General features: G+C 39.1%; 1 protein-coding gene across 2 annotated transcripts in view; it reads left to right on the forward strand.

Annotated features, from left to right (window-relative positions):
• Positions 1–19241, forward strand: part of SH2D4A (SH2 domain containing 4A) — a 127875-nt gene extending 108634 nt beyond the window's left edge. Inside the window, exons 5-10 of one of the 2 annotated variants that reach the window (XM_075605256.1) lie at positions 397–477; positions 9521–9662; positions 11873–12080; positions 14328–14458; positions 15212–15432; positions 18522–19241. In XM_075605256.1, the coding sequence (XP_075461371.1) occupies positions 397–477; positions 9521–9662; positions 11873–12080; positions 14328–14458; positions 15212–15432; positions 18522–18614 (876 nt within the window). In that variant the 3' untranslated portion in view covers positions 18615–19241. The remainder of the gene's footprint in view (positions 1–396; positions 478–9520; positions 9663–11872; positions 12081–14327; positions 14459–15211; positions 15433–18521) is intronic. The other variant, XM_075605263.1, reaches the window with a different exon arrangement.
• Positions 19242–26276: the final 7035 nt, after the last annotated feature.

Genomic DNA, 26276 nt, shown 5'->3' on the forward strand with positions numbered 1-26276 from the left:
ACTATGTGGAAAGACATATGATTGTTACAAAGTCTTTGTTGGAATCGAGTTATAGATCATTAGGATTGAATAGCAGCTGTGAGACCCACAAATATTTTGGGGTTTCTATTTTCTGTCCTGGACAACCAATGTGTAACTGGAGCCACGTAGCATTGCTTAATATTACGGAATGTTCATTTTCAGTCTCGAGCATGCACGGCTGATTTCACTTGCATGTTGAGTTTTTCTGATTAATAACTGTACCATTTGGGGTACAACTAATGGGCTTCTTGGGTTACATACTTTAGTTTCATTCTTTGATTGTGGGTTACTTGCATGTTTGGTATTAAGGTGGCTAACCAGGTTAGTGAAGTAATATTTTGAGTTAAATGGCATACTATGTAATTGAACCCCTAGTCCTGCACAGATGGACCAAGAACTGTTGAAGAAATTCTGTTAGCTACCACCAATGAAATGAAAAAATATAGCTTGGAACAGGTAAGTTAATTATATTTTTTCGCCATCTTGTCAGAAAGTTACATTACATCAGTTACATCAGCTACTCCTGATTAAAATGAGGGGCATACTTCACAGCATACAGCTGGACTTAATACAGTGTATATTTATTGTTCACAGTTGTAGTTCTAAATGTTCAACATCATTATTCATATTTGTTATTTAAAAACTTTCTTTTAATTATGCAATTACTGCACACCACATAGTTATAAAAGTGATTGGTAAATAACTAGTAAAAAGCTAGAGCCTGTGTTTATGTAAAAGGGAATAACGCCATAATTAATTTTATGCCACAGCCTGTTTTTTGCAGATCAATAAATGCATTTTGTATATATATATATATATATATATATATATATATATATATATATATATATATATATATCCAATAAAGAATATCACTTGTGAGCACATTCACATGTCTTAGACAGGTCTGCAACCCTGCCTTTCACCATTATCACCTAGCATACAGTGCTTCCACTGCAGCAAGGGATTATGGGAAATGACATGCAAATGAGCACACAATGTGTCACCGTTTGCCTGAAATTCATTTTTACGTGGAACCCTTATAAGCAAACGCTCTGCTGTTAACACAGCTTTTAAGCACAGCATGGGATTAGATGCAAAGCCAGTCAAACCACTCAGACAGCTGTTTCGACCTTGCTCACAAGTGATATTTTTTATTGGCTATATGCTAACGGCGGAAGTTTTTTGTTACCTTTTTCATCCACCATAACTTAAAAATGTGTATGCTAAACCTACCCAGCCTTGAAAATTGCAAAGAACATAGTGTAACCTGTATGGTAAACTGTCTTAATTTCAAAAGGTGTGATAATCGTCCGCTCACATATTCCTCTTTCAATATAAAGCAGGTTAGAGACATGTTCTCTCTAACTGGAGCTATAGTGGAATCGGATATCAGGATTTCAAAACATCAATGGCGATCTCCAGTAGGATAGTATGTGCAAGGTAAAGGGTAGTCTCTCTCTCTCCGGTATATGAAAAAAGGGAAACTCACATGATGTAGTATGTCAACTATTAAATTTAAAATTAGTGTATAACAATATTAGTGCACTCACATTGTAAACAAAACGACCGAACATAGTATGAATTCAGAGGATTTCATCGGTGGCGCCACAATCTCAGTCGTGTCTCCTTCCCAAGCTCCGTCACTTCTGATGACAACTCGTCTCTGGACGGAGTTGGCGGAGACACGCTATCACCGTGGCCTGGACACCTCTGCAGTGCTCGAACAAGATGCGGACAGGAGTCTAGCTTCTTCAGGAATCTATTTCCGTCTTCCTAACACTCAATATATAAAGGCAGTGACCTATATTTGCTAATTGGCACTTGGTGATTCAGTATATACATGCTATATATCACTGTTCTTTTATAATACAATGTATCCATGTTTCGAATCTCAATATAGGTTCTATAGTTAAAATGTAGCTCTCACATTGCAACACCCCAAATGTACTTATCAATTGCCATTTCAATTCTACAAATTCTAAATAGAAGTAATCAGTAAGCAGGCCGGGGAATAGTTCTTCCAGCACAGAGGGGACTTGGGATACTCAGAGAGCAAGAAAGATTGTGGTGGTAAGGGACTCCATTATTAGGAAGGTAAATAGGGCAATCTTTTGCCATGACCGCATGAACTGAACAGTTTGTTGTCTCCCGGGTGCTCGGGTTCGGCACGTTGCGGATCGGGTAGACAGATTTTTGGGAGCGGCTGGGACTGACCCAATGGTCTTGGTACATGTTGGCACCAATTACAAAGTTAAGGAAAGATGGAGGGTCCAAAAAAAATATTTCGGGGATCTAGGTCAAAAGCTTAAGGCAAGGCCCTCCAAGGTAGTATTTTCTGAAATACTACCAGTGCCATGCAGTACCGCAGGGAGACAGTCAGAGATTAGGGAGGTTAATGCATGGTTTAAAAAAGTGGTGTAGGAAGGAGGGTTTGGGTTTTTTAGAGCACTAGGACTCCTTTTCTGAGGTGTAATTTATGGTAGGGACGAATTGCACCTCAATGAAGAGGGTTCTTCTGTGCTAGGGTGGAGAATGTTAAATAAAAAAATTGGAGATTTTAAACTAGGATGGTGGGGGGGGGGGGGACAAGAGACATAACGAACTAAATAAAATAGATGGGAATACGTAAATAGTATGGGCTTGTGGAAGTAGAACAGGGGCAGGTAGGAGTGTTGCAAGCAGCGAAACACCCATATTAAATACAGATAATTCTTGAAACCTTCTAAAAACTAAATCCAATTGGAGTAGAAAGGCAGGAGCAGATAAGATAATAGTACAGACTGAAAAAAACTTAAATGCATGCTTGCTAATGCAAGAAGAACGTAGAAAAAAAGCTGTATGGTGCTCTAGAACAAAGATCAAGGGCTAATGCCAGCCTGCATTAAATGACTTCTTCACTGTGTAAATCCTTGGAGTATCACAGAATAAACAGACCAATGATCACATATAGATCAACACCTAAGTCCACAATAAATCGATGACCTGGATAGAGTTCCACTAAGATAAGTAACAACACCCACTAGCTAGTGTCCAGTCAGATGTATCGAAGTGGATCAGTGAAAAGGTGTATAAGAGTAAATTACTCACATCTGTGTGGTCTTCAATGAAATACCTCCTCCGGTGTGTGCCTCCGTTTTTCCTTAGATAGCAGCAAGATGAGCGAAGTAAAGTTGGAGCACAACTGTGCACAGAGAAAAAAGAAAAAAAACTGCAAGAGAGTGTGTGTCCCAAAAGAAAATATTTAATGGATCAAGACATCAAATTACAAACGAGCCCATGGGCCCCCACCTACAAGTTTCGAGCGAACAGCTCTTTATCAAGGTGCTTAAAGATCTTACCTTGCCAGGTATCTAATATACCCATACTTTCCTGCCATCAGACCCCATCCGTCCGGTGCCAGACCGCGTCACGAATGACGCGTCATGCGTGTCATGGAATTTCGACGTCAGCGCACAAATGCGTGTATTCAAATGAATAAACTTTATTGACAAAACGACAAAAACAAAAAAACAAAAAAATAGATAAAAATACAAATATGTCTAAATATATCAATAACCTCTAACTTAACGAAAATAGACCTGGCAAAATAGATGCCTTTATAATAACATATTAAAAAATCCTCAGACCACATATAGATTTGAACTTAAACAAAAAAATAAATCAGATGAAAATAAAACTTTAATTAAAAAAGATATATATAAAAGTAAACCATCAATATGCAAAGAATTTGCATACACATAATTTACAAAATAGAAAAGCATCCTACAATGAACCATAGAATACACTCTCCTTACATAAAAAAACCTCAAATATAATTAATAATAAAAGAGTCCACATATATCATAAATTAATACATGTTAAATGCAGAATGGAGAGTGTAATCAAATGGTACAGATCATAACCATGCATTTAATGTCTAAAAGAAATCGAGAAGAAAATAATGATTATCAAAAAATGTGTAATGATGTTAACCTTACTCTATATTGACAAAATGTACATATATACATATATAAATATAATAATGAAGCATAGTTACCTATACACTAACAATACCACCCGTATATATGTACATTTTGCTCATGAGACAATTGAGAGTGATTTACACATGCAGAACCATATATATACACAATTATTTTTATTTATCTTAATTATAATTTATTTTTGTATTGTTTGACCATTGGAAATGGAAATACAACCCTCTATCGGCATATAAAATGAATTTAACGTAAAAATGGACTTAGATCCCAGTCTGAATTTAGACCGTTAGGTATTCTGGTATTGAGGGTAAAGATCCAATAAAGTTCCCTTTTATCTAATGAATCTATTCTATTGCCCCCTCTAATTGGTTTAGGGACATGTTCTATACATCTGTATTTTAGGTTCTTAATATTGTTGCCCAACATTTTTCTAATTGTAGATTGGGCAATATTAAGACCCTAAAAAGAGCCCGTGGGCTCGTTTGTAATTTGATGTCTTGATCCATTAAATATTTTCTTTTGGGACACACACTCTCTTGCAGTTTTTTTTCTTTTTTCTCTGTGCACAGTTGCGCTAATGCAAGAAGCCTGACAGATAAAATGGGGGAGCTCGAATTAATAGCTGCAAGGGAGCAGTATGATATCATAGGCATTACTGAAACATGGTGGGATGAAACTCATGACTGGGCAGTTAATTTAGAGGGTTAATCCCTTTTTTGGAAGGATCGAGTAAATAGAAGAGGAGGTGGAGTATGCTTGTATGTTAAACTGGATCTAAATCCTATTATAAGGGAAGATGTTTTTGAAGGGAATGATGAAAATGTAGAGACCTTGTGGATATAAATTAGCAGTGGAGGTAAAAGTATAAAGAAAATGTTTGTAGGGATATGCTATAAACACCAAATATCTGTGAGATTGAGGAAGCTAAAATATTTTTGCAAATGGAGAAGGCATCAAAGTAGGTCGTTTGTATAATGGGTGATTTTACTTTTACAGGCATAGACTGGTGCAGTGAGATTACCATTACAACGAAAGTAAACAGGTTTTTGGGGGTGCTTAAAGACAATGACATGACCCAAATTATTGAGGAACCAACCTCTTCTGGAACCAGGATCACGTGGGATTGAGTCCAGTGGTTTAACTCATCCCCTTTTGAGAGCACACAGAGTCCTTTTTATTTTCTTCAACTTTAATATGGGAGTCAAAAACAAATATAAAGGGTACTTGCAGATGGTAATGTGGGGTGAGAGAGTGCTTCTCTATGTGAAGGTGCTTTGTTAAGGGGGGACGGTAAAAAAGGCTGGCCTTGCAGGGGTGTAATGGAGGAAGCATGTACTCACTAAGCATGTACTCACTAAGCCAGCTAGTTAGATCTAAAGCACATGTTCCTGTGACAATCAGGAAGGGTCTAAGGACCAAAGTAACTGCTATAAAGGCAGGGGAGAATTGAACCAATCTATCTATGAGGATTGGAAGGTTGTCAGGGCAACCAACTAGAACTGTGTGAAGGGCAAATGTAGCAATAATGTTGCCTTTACACATGCAGCTAGCTGCTGGAACAGGGAGAATTACAGGCAGCTGAACAAGGGAGACGGGAATAGTCAAAACTGCAAAGGGAGACAGAAAATGGGTAATCCTGTTCCAGGACACAACCAGTAGAGGGGCAATACTAGATTTGGTAATATCAAACAATGTAGACGTAATAACAAATATTCAAATCCGGGAACGTTTGGGTAACAGTGATTATAATATGGTCTCAATTGAAATTAATTATCAAAAACCAGATTACTTGGGTTCAACAAAGACTTTTAACTGTAGATATTAATCTACAAAGTATAAATTGGGATGATGATTTTGCAGGGAAAAATGTGTCAGATAAATGGGCATTCTTTAAAACATTGTTAGAAAAGCAAATTTGTCCATGTTCTACCCTTGGGTAATAAATATAAAAGAAACCACTTTAACCAATGTGGTTAAATGAGCAGGTAGGGAAGGAAATGGAAAAGAAGAAACAGGCATTTACTTCCTTAAAGTCAGAAGGGACAGAGGCATCGTATCAGAATTATAATGAATGTAACAAAAATTGCAAAAGGGCAATACAATTAGGTAAAAATGGATAATGAAAAAAGGATTGCAATAGAAAGTAAGATAAACTCAGTTATTTAAGTATTTTAATAACAAAATTAGAAAAGAAAATATAGGAGCCTTTCAGTGTGAGATGGGAGGCAGATTATTGGAGATAAAGAAAAAGCAGAGGTATTAAACAAATTCTTTGCCTCTGTGTTTACCAGGGAAGAATCAATTTCAATAGTATTACCGCAGGAGGAAGCCACAACATCCATATTAATGAACAATTGGTTAAAAGAGGAAGAAATTCATAGGTGACTTGATAAAAGTAAATAAGGCACCTGACCCTGATGGCATACATCCAAGAGTTTTTTTTTAAGGAGTTAAGTTCAGTAATAACCAAACCATTACATTTAATATTCAAGGACTCCATTTCCACAGGCTCAGTACCACAAGATTGGCGTAAAGCAGATGTGGTGCCTATATTTACAAAGGGGAGCTAGATCACAACCGGGGAATTAAAGACCTGTAAGCCTGACATCAATAGTGGGGAAACTACTTGAAGGTTTTGTATGGGATAATATTCAGGAATACCTAAAGGAAAACAAAACTATTAGTAATAGCATGGATTTAAAGGATAGGTCATGCCAAACTAACCTTATTAGTTTCTTTGAGGATTAGTAGGAATTTAGACCAGGGTAATGCAGTTGATATGGTCTACTTACATATTTCAAAGGCTTTTGATACAGTTCCACACAAGGTTAGTGTGCAAAATAAAGCAAATTGCACTCAGTAAATGTATTTGCACCTGGATTGATAACTGCTTAAAGGACAGACAACAGAGAGTTGTCATAAATGGAACTTTGTCAAGTTGGGCTAAAGTTGTGAGTGTAGTATCTCAGGGATTGGTACTGTAACCTTAGCGTTTTAACTTGTTTATTAATGACCTTGAGGTTGGCATAGAGAGCAAAGTCTCCATCTTTGCTGATGACACTAAATTGTATAAAGGTAGTAGATTCTGAGCAGGATGTAATTTCTCTCCAGAAGGACTTGGATAGACTGAACTTGGGCAGGTAAATGGCAGATGAAGTTTAATACAGATAAATGTAAGGTTATGCATTTGGGAAACAAGAATAAACAGGCGACTTACAAATTCAATGGGGATAAGGGGAATCCTTGATGGAGAAGGATTTAGGAGTGCTTGTAGACAGCAGGCTTACCAATAGTGCCCAAAGTCATGCAACAGCTGCATAGGCAAACAAGATCTTATCTTGCATTAAACGGGCAATGGATGGAAGGGAAGTAAACATAATTATGTCCCTTTGTAAAGCATTAGTAAGACCACACCTTGAATATGGAGTAACATTTTGGCCACCACTCCTTAGAAAATACATTATGGAACTAGAGAGAGTGCAGAAAAGAAACACCAAATTAGTAAAGGGGATGGATAATCTGATTTATGAAGATAGGATACCAAAATTAGATTTGTTCACATTAGAAAAAAAGGCGTCAGAGGGAATATGATAACTATATACAAATATTCAGGGTCAGTACAAGAAGCTTTCAAAATAATTATTTATCCCAAGGGCAATAAAAAGGACACGAGGTCATCCTTAAAGGTTGGAGGAAAGGAGATTTCGCCAGCAACAAAGGAAAGGGTTCTTTACTGTAAGGGCAGATAAATGTGTAATTCATTACCCATGGAGACTGTGATGGCAGATACAGTACAATAGATTTGTTCTAAAAAAAGGTTGGACTTTTTTTTTTAAAAGGGAAAGTATACATGGATATACATGGATATACCAAATAAGTAAACATGGGAAGGATTTTGATCCAGGGAGTAATCTGATTCTTGGAGTCAGGAAGGAATTTATTTTTCCCCTTATGAGATATCATTGGATGATACGACACTGAGGTTTTTTGTTAGTCTTCCTCTGGATCAATATACTGTAAGTACGGATATAGGATAAAGTATCTGTCATCTAATTTTAGCATGGGTTCAACTTGATGGACGTATGTCTTTTTTCAACCTCATCTACTCTAACTATAGTGGTAGGTTTTGGCTCGCCCGTTATCTCTTTTACTGAGCAGTTCCCTGGAGGTGTATGGCTCCTCCCTTCAGGATAGAGCTCCTTACCAATTCTCAAATTAGCATAAAGATATTATACACCATGTCAGTCTACACATCACCCTCCACTGAAGAGTAGGTGAGTGTTTATGGCTAACAGAAAGAAGAGATATCTGTAAGTATTAATATTTCACACTAGGGTATTTGTGCACTCACAGTTTACCTTTATAATAAGGGAACTTTGTTACTGGCTTTGGCCTGCTTTTAACTGCACCAAATCACAAATAAACATATGCTTCATTTATTTAACCCCTTCAGGGCACTTTCACATACGTCACAAAGTTTTGTCCTCGGAACAATAAGAAATTGCGTATATTAAGTGAAGGTGCCTGCTAAACGGATTCCCCCTTGACGAGGTTGGCAGGCTTGGATCATGTTTTGGTCAAAAGATGGAACCTGGTGACTTTCTTGTTACATAGACTTAGGATCTAAATGTAAACATGTCACTAGTGTTGTTTAGCCCAATTGGTAGGAGCGCAGGAATTGTTCTTCGTTTTGCAGTATAACTGTACTATAGAAAATAAAATTATCAAGTAGGAATCGTGCTGTGCCTATAGAATATATAAACACGATTGGAATCCGGCAGTTTAACATGTAAAATATATTCTTTGGCATAATCACATGTATTGTAAACAATATAATTTTTTTTTTAGTATATGGAAGAGGTTTGTTTATTTTCTTAGGCTTTTCTTCTCGAGCTAAATATACTTTTGTTCTTTTTCAGTTACAATGTTATTGTTTCATAACTGTCTTGTAATGTAAGGCTGCTCCTTACCTCATCTCCTTCAAGGAAACAGTGTTTCTTTCTGGCATGGAAATGACCTTCATCTGTTTTCTTGTTGGTAAACAATGTATTCAAGCGACATTTTGGGAACCTTCCTTCCCCAAAAAATCCAATGACCAAAATGTTTGAAGAATAATCCCATTAGATATGAATGAGTTATAAAGGGCCTGGCAAAGATAATACTTGCCAATTTTTACCAAGCTGTGCCAAGATCTCTTCCAGCCCACAAGACACATTATGGCTCATTCAAGAGAATAGGCACTAAGCTAAAGTGTCTCCCAGATCCAGTAGATTTCGTATGGAATAGCACTGTTTAGTAAATATGGGCCACTGTCCTTACACGTTATACTGTATACTTGGTTTGTTTAGACAACAGATTTAACTGAACTTACTGTATTAGTATTAAAGGCCACTCTAGTACTATATGGTCCTGCTATATATCACTATATCAGCTGTTTCAGGCCCTTCTACCAATACAACTGTTCATGGAAACGATGGATGTTCTGGCACAAAATAATACATTTGTTTATCTTCTTACAGAAGATGGAAGTGGTACAGAAGTCTCAAGAAAAAGAGATTGAGAAACTAGAAGAGAGAACTCAGGAAATTTACATGAACTGGAAAGAAGCTCAAGATATCAGACACAAATTAGAGAAAGAAGATTCACAATGGCAGGAATCTTGTAAGTTGCCCTGATTGTAGTTCAAAGCTAAGATATGTTACTAAGGTATCTAAAGATTATTTTATATGGCTTAACAAATATCCACAAAAGCATCAGATTGGGCCCTTTTTGGTCCAAATTCCATATTTACTGTCTAAATTGAGGAAGGATATCTGATATCTGTAAGTGTTTTTAAGTCACTAGCTGCAGAGTGAAACAGGGAATTTCTTAAGAGATGTTAACTACTGTAGCTCAGTTTCCATGCATTTTGATTAAGCCTTAGTATTCATTTAGAGTAGGATTGCCGCACTCGTTGACTCAGTTTTGACATACATAGTTTCATGGCCCAGTCAAATAATTATGTAAATGTAAAATCTACAGTTTTAATGGAATTAGATCCATGATTGTCCCTTTTTTTGTTTTATGAGATACCGTCTGACTCTTTGAAGACAATTTTTTTTGTTGCACAAAGTGAACTTGAGGTCCATATCCAGACCTGATTCCACAATTTAAGTATACCCGACCTAAAGATTTCAGTGCAGTTTCACTTATTGTAAATCCTATCTACTGTACAGGCATACCCCGCTTTAAGGACACTCACTTTAAGTACACTCGCGAGTAAGTACATGTCGCCCAATAGGCAAACGGCAGTTCACGCATGCGCCTGTCAGTACGTCCTGAACAGCAATACTGGCTCCCTACCTGTACCGAAGCTGTACACAAGCGGGGAGACTATAGAGCCTATTACAAACACGTTATTTACATCAGTTATGCACGTATGTGACGATTGCAGTACTGTACATGCATCGATAAGTGGAAAAAAGGTAGTGCTTCACTTTAAGTACATTTTCGCTTTACATACATGCTCCGGTCCCATTGCGTACGTTAATGCGGGGTATGCCTGTATATTGTTTCCTGAATTTTCACAGCTGTGGAGTGAGTGTTTTCATTCTAGAATGTCCACATCCTATGCAACTCCTCATGATCACATACTGTATGTACCTGTTTTTAATCCACTATGTTCTTCAAAAACAGGGGCATCACTTGATATAAGGGGGCAGTGGATTTCACCAGCAACAAAGGAAATGGTTCTTTTCAGTAGGGATAGTAAAAATGTGGAATCTACTTACCCATGGAAACTCTGATGATGGATACAGTAGAATAGAGGTTAGATATCCTGTTAGATAGTATACAAGGATATACCAAATAAGTTACGCGTAGGAACGATGTTTATCCAGGCAGAAATCTGATTGTCTTTACTGGAGTCATGAAAAAAAAACATATCTCCCGTATGAGACATAATTCACAAATACTTTGCAGGTTTTCTTTGCTTGCTGTCCTCTGGATCAATATTACTGTAAATATAGGGGATGTGTACTGTATCTCACCCTACTAGAATGTAACAAGGTTGCATTTGATGAGCATATGTCATTTTTTTTTCACCCTAATCTACAATATATGTAGCTGTAAAATCCAAAACCTCCCAACTCCAAAAGCTACAGAAAATAGTCAGTGATTCTGATTTGTAACCCATATTGTTGTTTACAATGAATATATAGTGATCTGTTTAAAACAGTGTGGAATTAAATGATTAAATTGTTAACTTTAAAACAAACAAGCGTAGCTCATTAATAATAATAACAATAACTATTTCATATAGCACATTTTACCCAATTAGACTCAAAGCGCTTCACGATTACACTATACTGTAGTGCACGGTATGCAGCTCATATGCATGTTAGACACAGTCCTTGCCCAGATAAACTTGCAATCTATATTTCTGGTGCCTGAGGTATAGGGAGATAAAGTGACTTGACCAATGTCACAAGGAGTTAACACCAGGAATTGAACAAGTGTCAAACTCAGTGTCGTTGTTTGCAGAGTAAGTGTCTTTACTCAATGAGCCACTCATTCTCCTTTCAGCGACTTGTTGGAAATGGCATCTGCAGCAGTCGTGTTTTCAGCACAAAAATGCAGAGCCCAATCTTGTTAAATATTGCTTTAACTAAGGGTTTTATAAGTGGCAAGAAAATAGCAGCCTCGGGTTTGGGTGGGTTAAAAATGTCTGGGTTTGCTGTTTTTAACAACAGATTGTATCAAATGTATCAATCTTGATACACTAAATGATGGAATAGTACATTTCTGACATCAATACACTATTCTTGATTCGTGTCCTCCTTTAATGTCTGTCTGTGATATCAATTAACATGTATATATATTTTGTCCCCTAGTGAAAAAGTCAAAAGCAGCTGATGAGCGGCGAAGGTCTATAGCTAAACAAGCCAGGGATGACTACAAGAGGCTATCAATGCAGTCAATTGCAAAAGGCAATGTGTCTGACAAGGCCAAAACTTTTGGGGGTGGAGAGATAAGAAGACCTCCTCTGCCGCCAAAGCCAAGATTTGTCAACCCTGTACCTAATAACTGCAACATAAGCAGGTAGGAACATGTTGCATACATCTGAGTTATGTCCTCTGTGGTTTGGAACATTCATGCACATGCAGTATAGCAAAGATGTTGGATTGTGAGAAGGAGTCTCCCTCACAACCTGTAAAGAATCCAAATAATACCGTGATGCAGCGTTCCTACTGTATACTGTATATACCTACTGTATGCATATGTAAATATATCTGCAGGTATACTATAACCACCTCCCTGCATGAAATTGTGGAAGTTAATGGAAGTTGTTGCATTGTAACGGCACATTGCCCTGTTATCTCACCATATTGAGTAAGGTCCTCAGTAAGGGGGAAGATTCACAAAGCTGCAATTGATTTAAATGGCATGTAGAATCCTCCCGAAGGGGGTGTTAGCGCTGCGCAGCCGAAATGAAGGACTTGCTGGAGACTGATGATAGGATTATAGAAAAACTTTATTGCACATAGTGCAAGCAGATCCTCTTCACGCTTTGTCAAAGGCCAACTAGGCAGAAACGCGTCAAGAGGATCTGCTTGCACTATGTGCAATAAAGTTTTTCTATAATCCTATCATCAGTCTCCAGCAAGTCCTTCATTTCGGCTGTGCAGCGCTAACACCCCCTTCGGGAGGATTCTACATGCTCCACAGATTGCAGCTAGCACGCCGATTCGCTGACATAGTTGATATCCAGCTGCTCCTGTTCCCTGTCCGGAAGTCTCGTCGCGGCCGCCGGTCACGTGACCGCCCACCGCGAGCAAGCGGGTGAGGGTTGGCGGTGAAGACATCATACATGCACCGTGGCGGTGAGGCGCTACACTTATTCATCAAGTGCAACCACAGCAGTTCCTGTATTGGATCGGGGAGTCTCGCCGCGGTCGCCGGTCACGTGACCACCCACCGCTAATCAGCGGGTAGAGGGTAGGCGGCAGGTATGCAGCTCATTATCCGTGGCGGTGGAGTTCCACAATTTTATTCGACTTACTACGCGCAATGACAGGTCGGTCAAACAGGAGCAGCCTCATCACTTAAAGAAGATTCAACTAAAGGTACTGCATCGTTCACCCCATTAACCTTTGAATTCACAATAGGTCTCCTTATCTCAACTATTTGGTGCTTATGGCAAGCCTGTTGCTGGAGGAGACATTACATAAGGTTATATTCATTCATGTGGGGTTATAACAGAGTACCATATTCATTGATTTCATATATACAGGACTTTGTTTTTTCTGAGCGTCTAAGGGGTTAATCCGTGATTCACCCGTGGTTTACATGATTTAAATGGCAGTTGACACCGATCGAGTTCCGATACCGGTTACCTGAGCTGCATGAATTCCACTCTCAAAGTGCAGCTAGAAGATTTCGCCACACGTTTAATAGACAGCAGGATTTTTGGCCAGCAGCTTTCCTCTTTCCCAGGACTGATGGCTTGACCTAGGCCCAGGGTTAGGGATGTGTGCTGGCAGCTTGTCCCAAGAAGTACCTACTTCTGATATCCTCATCTTACCTCACCTGAAAAAGACCAAAGCCGCTAGGGCAGAGATCCGCTCAGGTCTGGCAAAGGAAGTGACCCTTGGGATTACATAAATCGGGCCCAACTTCCGGGGTCAGCCGAGCAGGCCCCCCTCTGCCCCTGGGACCGGGACACTTGTTCCCCCTTTCCCCTGTATAGATGACCCTGATTTTAGGAGTGGCTTTTTGGGGAAATAATTCCTTGGGAATTAAACTAAACTAGGACAAAACTACTGCTAGTGAAGGTGGCAAAGACAGGGGAATTTACTTTTAAAAAAACATCAGCTTTGAATTCTGGGGAAAGAGTTGAGAACTAAAATAAAATATGTGATTTCTAGAAAATTAAAATGTTCATTAGTTTCAATGCTTACTTTTCTCAAGAGTTAAGAAACTTTATTATTTCTTCCTAAGGCTAAAAAAAAATGTTTAATGATTTATTTCTATTTTCTTTCTTTATTAAAAAAATATTGACGTCATCATCTGTATTGGAGTATATATCCATGGTAACGGTGTTGGCAACAACCCTGGATAGATTGTCGGTGGTATTAAAGCTATTTACAATATAATATTCTTGTAATCCTTTTGTAATTAAGTGCGTTTTGTTTTTCTTTTTGTATTATATGGATCTTGAAGCTCAGAGCACTGACCTTATTTGTGGGTTTTTCAACTTACCATAGATTTACCTAGAGCGGAACCTGTTTTTCTTTTTGGTAATTAATGCTAGTGTATTCCACCTCCAATATTTCTGTGACCTGACAGGAGACAAGCTGTGAGAAGATCAGATTCTAGCTCAACCCGTGAAAATATCATAAAATGGTTTAAAGAAGACCAGCTTCCACTACACGCAGGATGGGATACATCGGGGTACTACATTGCACCATGGTTTCACGGTGAGGAAAAAATAAACTGATTTAGGCCCAAAGTGCCCAGCATCTGCTTGTAACTTAACACTGGGCCTATGGAGCACAAAAGGGATCAGAAAATAAAGTTTGTTTTGTCCTGACAAACAGAGGCAACCTGTTTGAAATTAAGTTTTGATGCCCATATCAAAGTTTCTGAAAAGACAGCACATATAATTTATTCGAATATTGTAAAACGTTAAGGTCAATTATCAAATTAAAACGGACTGCTGAATACTATTTAGAGTGTAATCAATTTCTTATTTTTTTTTTCTCTCAAAAGCTTCTGGTTAGGAATTGAAATCAAATTTCTTAATTGACGCAGACTTTGAATAACAGATTAAATAATGAATGATGTCTGTTGGATACTTAACCACCGTTATGTTTCTGCTTTGGTTTTTAGGACACTCAAATCATAGAGTTGTATAATACAGTTATACAAGGTTAAATTAAACTTTTGTAGGATATGTACTTCCAACACTGACACCTTGTGGAAGGTTGTGGTATCCATAGCTGTTAAAGTAAAATCATTCACTTTGTATTCCACAACTCGCGTCATTTCTGCTTCAGAAATATGTTCCTTTAAATACCGGATTCACACAACCCTGGGTTTTCTCTGCCATTCTGTGCACTTTTATTATCATGTTTCATGTTTACATGCAACTTATTGTTGGAAGTACTGTATGATCTTTAAATCCAATTGTTTGTTTCCCTTTGCTTATGTTGATCATTTTGTCTAAACAGGTATCATATCCAGACTAGAATCTGAGGATCTTCTAAAAAGTGAAGTACCTGGAAGCTTTCTGTTGCGTGTCAGTGAGAGAATCAAAGGCTATGTTCTCTCCTACCGTTCTGAAGAAGGATATATGCACTTCCTCATAGATGCATCTGGCACATCCTACAGCTTCTTGGGAGTGGATCAAGTGCAACATGCCTCTTTGGCTGTTCTTATTGAATATCACAAGGTAAAACATTGTAATAATTCCTTATGTCTTTAAGAAGCTCCATGTAGAGACTTGTTTACATCTTTTAGTTTAATATTTTCCCCAATAAACATTTACATGCACAAAAGTCAGCAACCACACACTGGTATAAGAGTATACATAAAGATGTAATAAGACTTACTGTCCCCAGCTCCGCGACAAACAAATGTCTACAAGGGCTGAGGACAGGCTCTGCCATGATCTGGCTGCGGTTAGGTCCATGATTTTCAATGGGATCCCCTGCAACAGTAATCCCTGCACCAAGGCAACCACGACACTGAAGACATTAAAGCTTGCTACATCTCGATACATGTTGTCAAGGGTTGATCAACGGGTGGAGTGGATCCCAGTGCCAGGAACAGCAGGGAGCGTGGTCGAGGTCACAATCAGGGGTTGGAGGCAGGCGGCAGATAGCGTGGTCAAGGTCACAAGCAGAGGTCGGCAGCGAGGGAACAGAAACAGGATAACAGCAATAGCAGCAGCAAACACAGGAACCTAGCACAAGCTGGAGGACCCAATATAAACAGGAACTGACAGACAGGAAGGGGAAGTTTATATAGGCAGGCTGAAAGGTAGCGCACAGGTAAAGAGGTTCAGGGTCTGGAATGTTCCTTGAGAGAGTTAGCAGAGCAGCAGCAGTCCCGGTGGAGAAGCATGGGTACTGCAGGCTAGAACATGACACATGTTTTGTGTTTACAGGCAGTCCTCGGTTATCCGACACAATGCGTTACTCAAAATGGCGTTGTAAAGCGAAACACGTTTCCCCATAGGAACACTGTTTAAATGAAAGGTTCCGTTCCTGAAGGCATTTTTAACACTAAAATACACCAAATATTTTATGCAGGCAATAAGATATGCAGCACACACATAAATTATATAGTGTATATACTGTATTATATATATAATATAAGATAATAAATAATATATTATATAGTATAATATAATATTATATAGTATAATATTATATATATACGCTCTTACGACGCTTTGCAGCGTTGTTTATGTGAATGTGTATATATATATATATATATATATATATAATACTGAGTTAAGTTATGGTGAGTAAAAAAAGTGACAAAAACCCTCCACAGGAAAGCAAATATGCAAATATAGCTGTATGCTCATCTGCATGTCTTAGGCAGGTCTGCAACCCCGCCTTTCCCCATTATCACCCAGCATACAGCACTTCCACTGCAGCAAGGGATTCTGGGAAATGACATGCAAATGTGCACACAGTGTCACTTTTTGCCTGTGTGCTCATTTGCATGTCATTTCCCAGAATCCCTTGCTGCAGTGGAAGTGCTGTATGCTGGGTGATAATGGGGAAAGGCGGGGTTGCAGACCTGCCTAAGACATGCAGATGAGCATACAGCTATATTTGCATATATATATATATATATATATATATACATATACATATACATATACATATACATATACATATATATATATATACACACACACACACACACACACACACACACACAACGTTGCAAAGCGTCGTAAGAGCATTGGATAAGCCATTTTGGCGTTGTAAAAATGAATATAGGTATGCATTGCATAGCGTTGGATAAGCCATTCGTTGTAAAGCGAAGCGTTGTAAAACGAGGACTGCCTGTACAGTAAAATTGTTTGAGGTCCCCACCACAACCTGTCCAGAATGTAATACTGGTAAATGAAAGGGTAGCTGCACTCACAAGAAGAGCTGCTACGGTTACTCAGAAAGCCCCAGCGAGTTGGGGTATAGCAAATCTTGGGATGAAAATGACACTTCGGTGATCTTGGCAAAAAAATGTATAAGTAGTGCAAAAGTACAAGGATTTGTACATTTTGTGCCAAGACCACTGGAGTGCCATCTTCTTTCTTTCCAAGAATGAAATACAGTAATTTTCCATTCTCTATATATTCTCATTCTGTACATTTGTGTTTATTTTTATATTTGTATCTTGCGTTTGGTTTCTTTTATAGCTTTCTTTACATTTTGTTCTTTGTTGTGGAACTGTTAACTTTGTGTGTGAAGCGCTTATGGTCCAATCGGGAGAAAAGCGCTATATACATAAAATTATAGAACTTTGTTTTTAGAAAAGCATTATATAATATAAACTTATTGTGGTCTTTCGATTTAAAGCCTGCTGGGCTCTGTTCTTTGTTTTTAGAACTGCGGGACTAGAAATCCTACAATCTTTATGGTTCGGAATTAAAAAACAGGGTATTTAGTTGATAGATAAGTCCCTAGTTCTGCTCAGTTTGGCATTTCTTCCCGAGTGGTTCTGCATGGATTAATCTGCAAATCGAATAATTTAATTTTACAAACTTTGCGTTGGCTGCTTATTTGCCGAATATATTAAATCAGTCCTCTCCTGAATATATTGCTGCTCATAGTGAGTTGTCTTTCGCTGGGGTGGAGAAGAGGGAGTTCCTCCTTTTCACCATGACGGCATGTGATGATGCATCTATTCCAATTGATTTTCATGGTGGGCCAGAGGATTTGTTTATCGAATACTGTATCTTTCATAAAGGCTTCAGCAGTTTATGCCTTCTGAAAGACTTGGCAGGATAGGAAAGGCTCAGATAAAGATGAAAAATTACAGTATGTATTGTAGGACTTGGTGTTTTTCATGCTGTTTCCAATCCCTGCTAAAGGAGTCAGAATTTAAGTAATACATCCCACATTACAAGATCCAGTCTGAGACGTTGTACCTTTCATACCTGGTTGATGGTGCTTCCAAAGAAACTGATTTTCCCCAGGGAAAGTACCTTTTATCTCCACACACACACACACCTGGCTGTGCTCATATCATTATTGGCCTCCCTTGTAGCCGTGTCAATCCAGTTGAAATCATGCAAAAATGAACGAGTACTTCAACAATAGCTTATACCTGTTTATTTGAGTTGCCAGAATGTCTTAAAGCAGCAATATATTCATGTGGGATATGTTGTGATATTCTATATATATATTCCTCCAACTGATGCATCTTCATCTGTCCGTGGCTTGTTATCTTATTGCAGTTCTGTTCTAGTGAACTAGGCAGTTCCTGCTCTCTTTGATGGGCATCTTTCTTTTTTAACAGGATGAGCCCATTACTTCGCTGGGAAAGGAGCTGCTTCTATACCCGTGTGATCAGCAAGAACAAACCTGTGACTACAGGGATCTGTTTGAATGAAATGATTGGTTTGCAGACAATAACTTACTGCCTAAGTGAACAAAAAAACATTCAAAACCGTTAATTGTGCCTTCACACCCAAAGAGCCTTATAGCAGCAATGCTGCATAGTTTCTGAGAATCAGTTTGCAATGTAGATTACCTTGAGCAATTTAAAGTGCAGTCTCCCAGGTCACAATAATTACCAAGCTTCTTAGCTAAACCCAATGATCATTGCTGGCTGGGATAAGCCAAAAGTTCTGATGCTCGTCCATACAACAATAAAAAGAAAGCTTTCTGAATGCAGGCTGTGCAGAGTATAGTCTGTGAGGGACCTTATCTGGAATCGATTGTAACAAAATCAGGATAAGAGCATTTGAAATAGTCCAAAGATGCCAACTGTGGCACTGGAATGTGAAATTGCACAGCTGGGTTGTATTATTATTAATTATAATAGAACATTAAGTGTTTTTTTTTTTAACTATGTATGTAATAAAAGAAATACCATGTATTATGTATTGATTTGTGTCTCTGTATCAGCGGGTTATATTGCTACACATAATAAAGTTTTGTAATAGAAGTTATTCCCCCTTGGGCCATTGTATAACGCTGAGGAGGTCTCAACAATAAAACCTGGACTGAAATGAAATTGTGGACAGAACCAATGTATATCCTTTGTGTTATAGATTTGTTATTTGAGTTGTGAGGTTGCCTTGCCCACTTGTTTGGAGGTAGTGGCTATAAATAGGGGACAGTAGGTACATTTACAAAGAGAGGGGTTGTTATGCCTATGGAGAATAAAATGCCATTAGATAGTAGTTGTTTATTCAGGAAATGCTGTTATCTGTCCTGTATACAGTAAACATATTGAAATGAATTGTCCACCATATTATAAATAAGGCCATAAAGTGCTTATTAAAGCAGGAACAGGAGTATACTCGGAGCCTGATCAATCTCTTTGCCTCAAAAACATGTCTCTCTTCCGTCCTGGACATCATTCCTACTAGATTTTTGTACCAACAGATTAGAGATTCAGTTCTCTTACTATACATTAAGGTAGAAAAGCATGTGATATCTTATAAAGAAAAAAACCAGCGCCTCCGAAATATAAAAATAAGATCTCACCAAACAAAGTCCAACACGAATGGAGAGGAGTCCTGGGAGGAATCTTCAATGAAGTCTCATAGAGGACAAACAAACATGTAAGACAAAAACAGAAAAGACAAAAGAAAAAAGATCATAGTGCAACTCAAAAACAAACAAAAAAGCACTGAACAGATTGGCAAGAAAATAATTACAAATTTAATGCAAGTGTAAAATATAAATAAAACAACATACACATGTACAGTAAGTTGGGCTAGAGACGCTAATCAAGCTGTAACATCCAGTGGGAGTAAAATTGGAATCCTACTTACAGCAATGCTGAATGGTATAAGCCCGTAGAACAACTGTCTTTAGATTAAGACCGGAGCCTCTGCAAGGATAGAAACAGCAGCCTCCAGGGATTCACACTGCCGTAGCGACCACTGCTGAGCCACACACAGCCCTTTGGAGTGAGTGAGGAGTATCACAGGGGAGGACCGGGGCTGCACGCTGTTGGAGGGATCACCGGCACCATACACACAGACCACCAGGTCGCGCGATGTGCTGGTGATGTCACACCACAGCGCGAGGGCAGGGGGAGCGCCCGGGAAGGCAATGGAGCTCAAAAGAGCTGAGGCAAAGTCTGAGGGGACAGTACACATACGGAGGGGGATGATACAAGTCTCAGCCAGATAAAAAAAAAACACCCTTATGATTATTTCTTGCCAATATTCCCAGCAGTTTGAGCTGTAAACTATAACAATAGATAATGTTACCATAGTAATATAAGGATATATTATAGCTGCTGAGTTAAACTGACTAAAGCAGCCATGGTTATCACACAATCAGGATTTTAACAGATTTATAACAGGAGCACCAAACGATTGCCAGCTTGGGTAAGAATGTAGAACTATACATTGTTATATGCACCACATTTTAAAATAAGAAAAAAAAGTTTACAAAGAAAAGTAGTATTGTTTCTTTAACTGTACTAATGTCTCCAAGCTGCATAAATACAATAAAATCAGTGCCAAAAAAAAAAAATAGCACTGTAGTTACCAACAAAAAGGAATCCCGTTAAAGGCAATTGGAGGTTTTCTTTTGATAAATCTGGTGCAATCCTTTTGCACTTGTTTTTCTTCCGCTTTGCAGCTAAGAAACTTCAGTAAGTAACCCCCTGTCTGTGGTAGAAAGATACAGAGAATAAACCAGGAAATTCAAGATGGAACTTAGGGGTTCCAATCTGCTCAAATGGAAAAGCTAGGCCGCATCTGATAGCTTTGCACTAAGCTACAGCAGAAAGCCTTTTTCAGACATGCTCTCTTGTCAATCACCTGGGTTGATTTAGGATGTGTTTTTGTCCAAAGGATTGTAAACTATGTAAAGCAAGAACTATTTTCAGTGAGGTCGATATGACATAAACATAACTAACATGTTTTGAAATAAACTTTTTTGTTGCTCAAACATATTTTTCCCCCAAGTATAAAGATCAGTATAGAAAGTGGTAGGGTGTGTGTCTCATCTGATAAGTGTCTCTCCTGTGGGATTCCTGGACGTGAGATATACTATGAAGAAGTGGATTCAATGGACCCTGAGATTACCATAAAGCAGGAGCTCAGAAAAATGTAATTCAGATGTTTTCAAGGTTGAACCACTCCTTAATTGAGAATAAATAACACATTCCAGCAGATTTTCTGAGTAGTTGAATGGGGACTGAGATTTAATGAACCAATCACAGATATTATTCTGGACCAAGGCTCACTTGTAGCATGTGAGTAAATTCATGTAGCTTAACTTGTCCCCTTTTAAAGCACACAAATTAATTCTATTTTCTTCAACTTTATTGAGGGGAGTTAACAGAAGTATATAAGTTCTTATATGTGGATTCTGGTAGCCGATTTCTCTTGCCTGGAGAATAACTTATGAGACGAAGGTGTTCTGTTATGGGGAGAAGGTAAAAAGGATTTCTTTTTCTGAGGGAGCAGTGGAAGAAGTGTCTACTCATTTTGGCTGCTTGTTTGAAAAGAGCACACTTTCCTTTCAGACAGGAACACACTAAGGAGCATAACAATATGCAGATAAAGCAGGGGGAGAGGACTAAACCAATCTCAAACTGTGAGTATTGTTAGGTTGTCAGAGAAACTGAGTAGGGGCTGTGTAAAAGGGGATTACTTGTAACAACTATGTTGCAATATATGCAGCTCTGGCTGCTTCAGAACAGGAAAAACATGTAACTTTAGCTGGGGAGGGCAGGCTGCCTGAGAGCACGAAAAATACAGAGAAATAAACAATCCTGTTCCAGGACACTCCCCATCTGGTATCAGTAGATACCATTATATCTGACATATTGTATTTTATATGTTCCACATATAGCAATGTATCAAGTCCTTGTTCACATAACAATGTGGTGCTAGCCAATACCACTGGCCCTGAAAACCCTTTGGCAAGGGAGGCCAAGTAGGTGCACCAGTCCACGATGAGTGAGTGCTCCACAATGTCTCTTTGTCAAAGTCTCTGCAACTGTTTCTTTTTGAATCTAGAAAACAATTGTTCCCAGCACACAAAAAATGGAAAAAAGAGAGGGGAGGAGTGAAAATAGGTTTAATGAACAAAACACAAAGTGAATGAAACAAAACAATGAGGGAGGAAAGGGATGGGGTATGAACAAACGTAAAAAGTACAGGGGAAGGGGGGCGGCAACGTTTCGGGTAGAAACCCCTTCAGGCCCGTTCCCAAAAGACACGTTGTATCGAATGGTACTTCCCTATTCCCTGTACCAGACTCACAAAAAAAGCACCAAAGAAAAGAGGCAATGGTAAATAAAGTATCCTCACAAGGGTTAACACAAGTCCAAAGGACAATCCAGAATCCTCAGGCACACTAATAGAAATCCAGCAACAGTCCAGCAAGCTACACATAAGGCAAATGTATATACTTAAATACAGTTGGTGTAATAATGATCAATAGCCAAAAGTAAGGAGCAACAGCATATAATTGCTAAAGGTAACAGAGATAATGTAGCTATACAGACCAATCTTGCAACTGCACAGTATGCTGGTGAGAGTGTCCTGAGCTTTTCTTCCTGCTCCCTAGGTGCTGGAATGCTGCACCGATGGTGCCCTCTGAAATACTGCCTCCTTGTGACATCAGACGCCGGCCTCACGTTTGCAATGCATCGTGCTGATTGGCTGAAATTGCAACGTCAGTTTTCATTGGCCCATCGGTTGTTGATGACGCAGTGAGGCTGAGAGCGCCAGTGTGGGGGGGGGGGGGGGGAATCCTGGTCCCCACAGTGTGTTGCCATGGTAGCGGTGGACGCACCGCAATGCAGGGACAGACCGCATCTGTAGCATGCAGTCTCACACTCAATGTTCCCTCAATGCAGTCCAACGAGGTCCACATGGGGCAGCACAGGGGTTATGTGGAGAAATACAAAGAGAAAGAAATGGTGAATGCATAGAAACACTGTAAAAAAAATATCAAAACGAAACATATAAAATAAAAATATAAATCAACTAATGAGATCCTATTGTGCAAATTGGATCTACAGTTAAGATGACCAATCTAGTCCCTAAATGCTGGAATGAAGTGTAAGGGAAGAGTAACATACAAGCAGATATGGAAAATATAAGTGTACAGCAAACACCCACAATTGGGTACCCATATATGAAGAATATCAACACTCTATGTGGTGAAGATGCCACCAATGGGACAGGTAGAGGTAAGGGAGACAAAAGTGTCCATGGACTGATCACAGCAGGCGATGGTGACATGTGGCAGAACCGGTTGAGGGTCACACACTTCAGACATGGTCATCTACAGTCAGGGTGGGCAGATCTGTGGATAGAAAATGGGGTAAGTTACTATAGGAGACAAGACTTAGGTAAAGGGACCAAACAGTATAAAGACGGAACAGACACAGTAGTAACACGATGGTGCATTAGAGATAACAACTCAGATCCATCTCCTTATTCATACCTTCAGGTGTCATAGTACCCAATCGCCTTATCCACTTTGTCTCCTTTTGAAGTAAAAGTTTACCAAAATTGCCACCCTGTGTGCTCTTATACATACTATCGATTATATGAAATCGTAACTGATTAAGATTGTGACCAGCCTGTGTGAAATGGTGTGCCACTGGTGCCTCTGGATCGCATATCCGGATAGCTGCCTTGTGCTGGCGGATCCTGTCATTAACACATTGGGTAGTCTCCCCTACATATCCTAGTCCACACGGACATTTAATGAGGTTGATGACATTCTTAGATATACAGGTGTAGAAGCCATGGATGTTAAATATATTGCCTGTATGCGGGCGGGGGAAATTATTGCCTTCCTGCATACTGTCACACTGACTGCAGTTGCAACAACGGTAACACCTTTTTCTGGGAGTGCCCAGAAAGGTCTGAAAGTGTGTTGTGTCACCTATATCTGCTTTAATTAAACTGTCCCTCAAATTCTTACCACATTTGTACGAGAAAATGGGTCTATGTCCTAATACAGGTGTAAGGAGAGGGTCAGACCCAAACAAATGCCAGTGTTTGAGAATGATATTCTTTACGCGACCACTGAGTGTACTGGTATAGAAAATTGTCTTGAAGGTCTATTCTGTGAAGTATGATTAAGTAGTGTAGGTCTCAAAATAGCATCGGCCTTATCCCGTTGTACCTGAAGGAGTGTTTCTGGATAACCTCTGGCGCTAAATTTAGCTTGCATTGTGTCCAAATAACCAGTGACCTTCTGTGGAAAACTGTTAATACGCTTGGCCCTGAGGAACTGGCTATGCGGTAACCCTTTAATTAACCCAGGTGGATGAAAACTCTCATAATGAAGTAAATTATTTCTATCCGTGTCTTTGGTATAGAGATCAGACTCAAACTTGTTATTAATCAACCTAATTGTAGTGTCTAAGAAATTAAGTGCACTAGTGTTGGTAATGGAGGTAAAGCCAATGGTCATATGGGCAGAATCTATGTCCTTGATGAATGTGTCGAGTCCCACCATTAAATCCTACTATTGAAACTTACATCACATTGGTTCAAAAAGACATCAGCACACTTGCAAAGCAAAAACATCACTATACCAAGTCTTACTTCTCGAAAAAGGATAGACTGGTTATCCAGGTTATCCTGGAAATCTCAACCTAGGGTGTTCTAGATGTAGTTGTAACCAAATTGGAGTATTGCTGATATTAGAATATTTTCTATCCCTGCTTCTTTTTCTTTTTGCATTAGCGATGATTTGTGTAATATGTACAGTAGTCTATTCTTGTAAAGGTTTTATGTGAGAAAGTATCATTTCTTTCCCATTGAATTCAGTATGCACCATGGGTCTACCAAGTGTAAATTGTCTTTTATAAATTGAATGTAATTTAGGTGAGAGCACCGAGGAGCAACGTCCGTACCTCCTAATCTATCCATATTCCAGTCATCGACTGCATTGACATTTCCTAATTTTCCCACTGATGTAGCTCTTGAAGAATCCTGTGAAAAAAAGAGTGGCTAAGCATGTGGTGCAGAAACATTTACGAGCATCCATTTGGTGTCTTCCACGTCACCTCTGATAACGTACTGCATCTCAATGATTTACTAAATAAAAGTGCCTCCCCCCTCAACAATTCTTGTTGTACGGAAGTGACAATATGTCTCCAATCCAATTTAGCCTATAGTCTCTTTAGATCTTCTTTCAGTAGTTGTGTCTCCTGTAGAAAGAAAATCGGTGGTTCCAGTCTGTTTAGATTTGCTAACAGCTTCCAGTTTTTGACTGGGGAATTAAGGCATCCAAGGCACTACAGATTTTCTAAATGATTTATTGTGTCAGAAAAGCACACAGCATGACGTTTCGACCTACTCAGAGGTCTTTCTCAAGTGATTAGCATACCACATCAAAAGTGTCTAATATATAGTCCCACAAATGAAGGCAAACAATCACCCCCTTGTCATCCCACGAGAATCCAATCGATAATCCCATCCTTTTCCGCATTTCAATCGATGCTCGTGTAAGCTCCGGTCCTGATGACGTCATTGCATGATTATCCACATGTCCTGATTGGCCCCGAGTTCTCGTGAGCATTTGTCCTCATTGACGTCATCATGTGCGTGGGGATGCGCATACCTGCTCATGCAAGCTCTGGTCCCATTGCTCTCCTCATGTCATCACGCCTGGTCCTGAGTTCAAGCTGGCGTACATCCTCAACAACGTCATCAGTGGGTGTACCGATTTGGTCCTCATCCATCACTGCTCCTCTTGTAATCCCTCTTCGCGCATGTGCAAGAACTTTGCGTCTGGGAGAGCTTCATCAATGGGGATCAAAGGGGAGGGATTGTGCCACAGTATGCTGGTTTAAAGGTTTACATGAGGGAGATTGTCCTATATGGGAGAGAGGGAAGATAATCAGTATGGAAACACATATCCAAGTGGCACATTATAAGTGGCAAGACTACTGAACAACTGAAGTTTAAAAGGAAGTTCAAAAGAAGTGAAGAAGAAGTGAACACCCCAACTGGCCCTGATTCCTGCATTTGAACTACGCTGGAAAGGAGGAAATAATCTATACCAGACTGCATCATTAGTGCTGTGATGCTGCCTTTACCATTTATAT

Source organism: Ascaphus truei, chromosome 1 (assembly GCF_040206685.1).
Source record: "Ascaphus truei isolate aAscTru1 chromosome 1, aAscTru1.hap1, whole genome shotgun sequence".
NCBI lineage: Eukaryota > Metazoa > Chordata > Amphibia > Anura > Ascaphidae > Ascaphus > Ascaphus truei.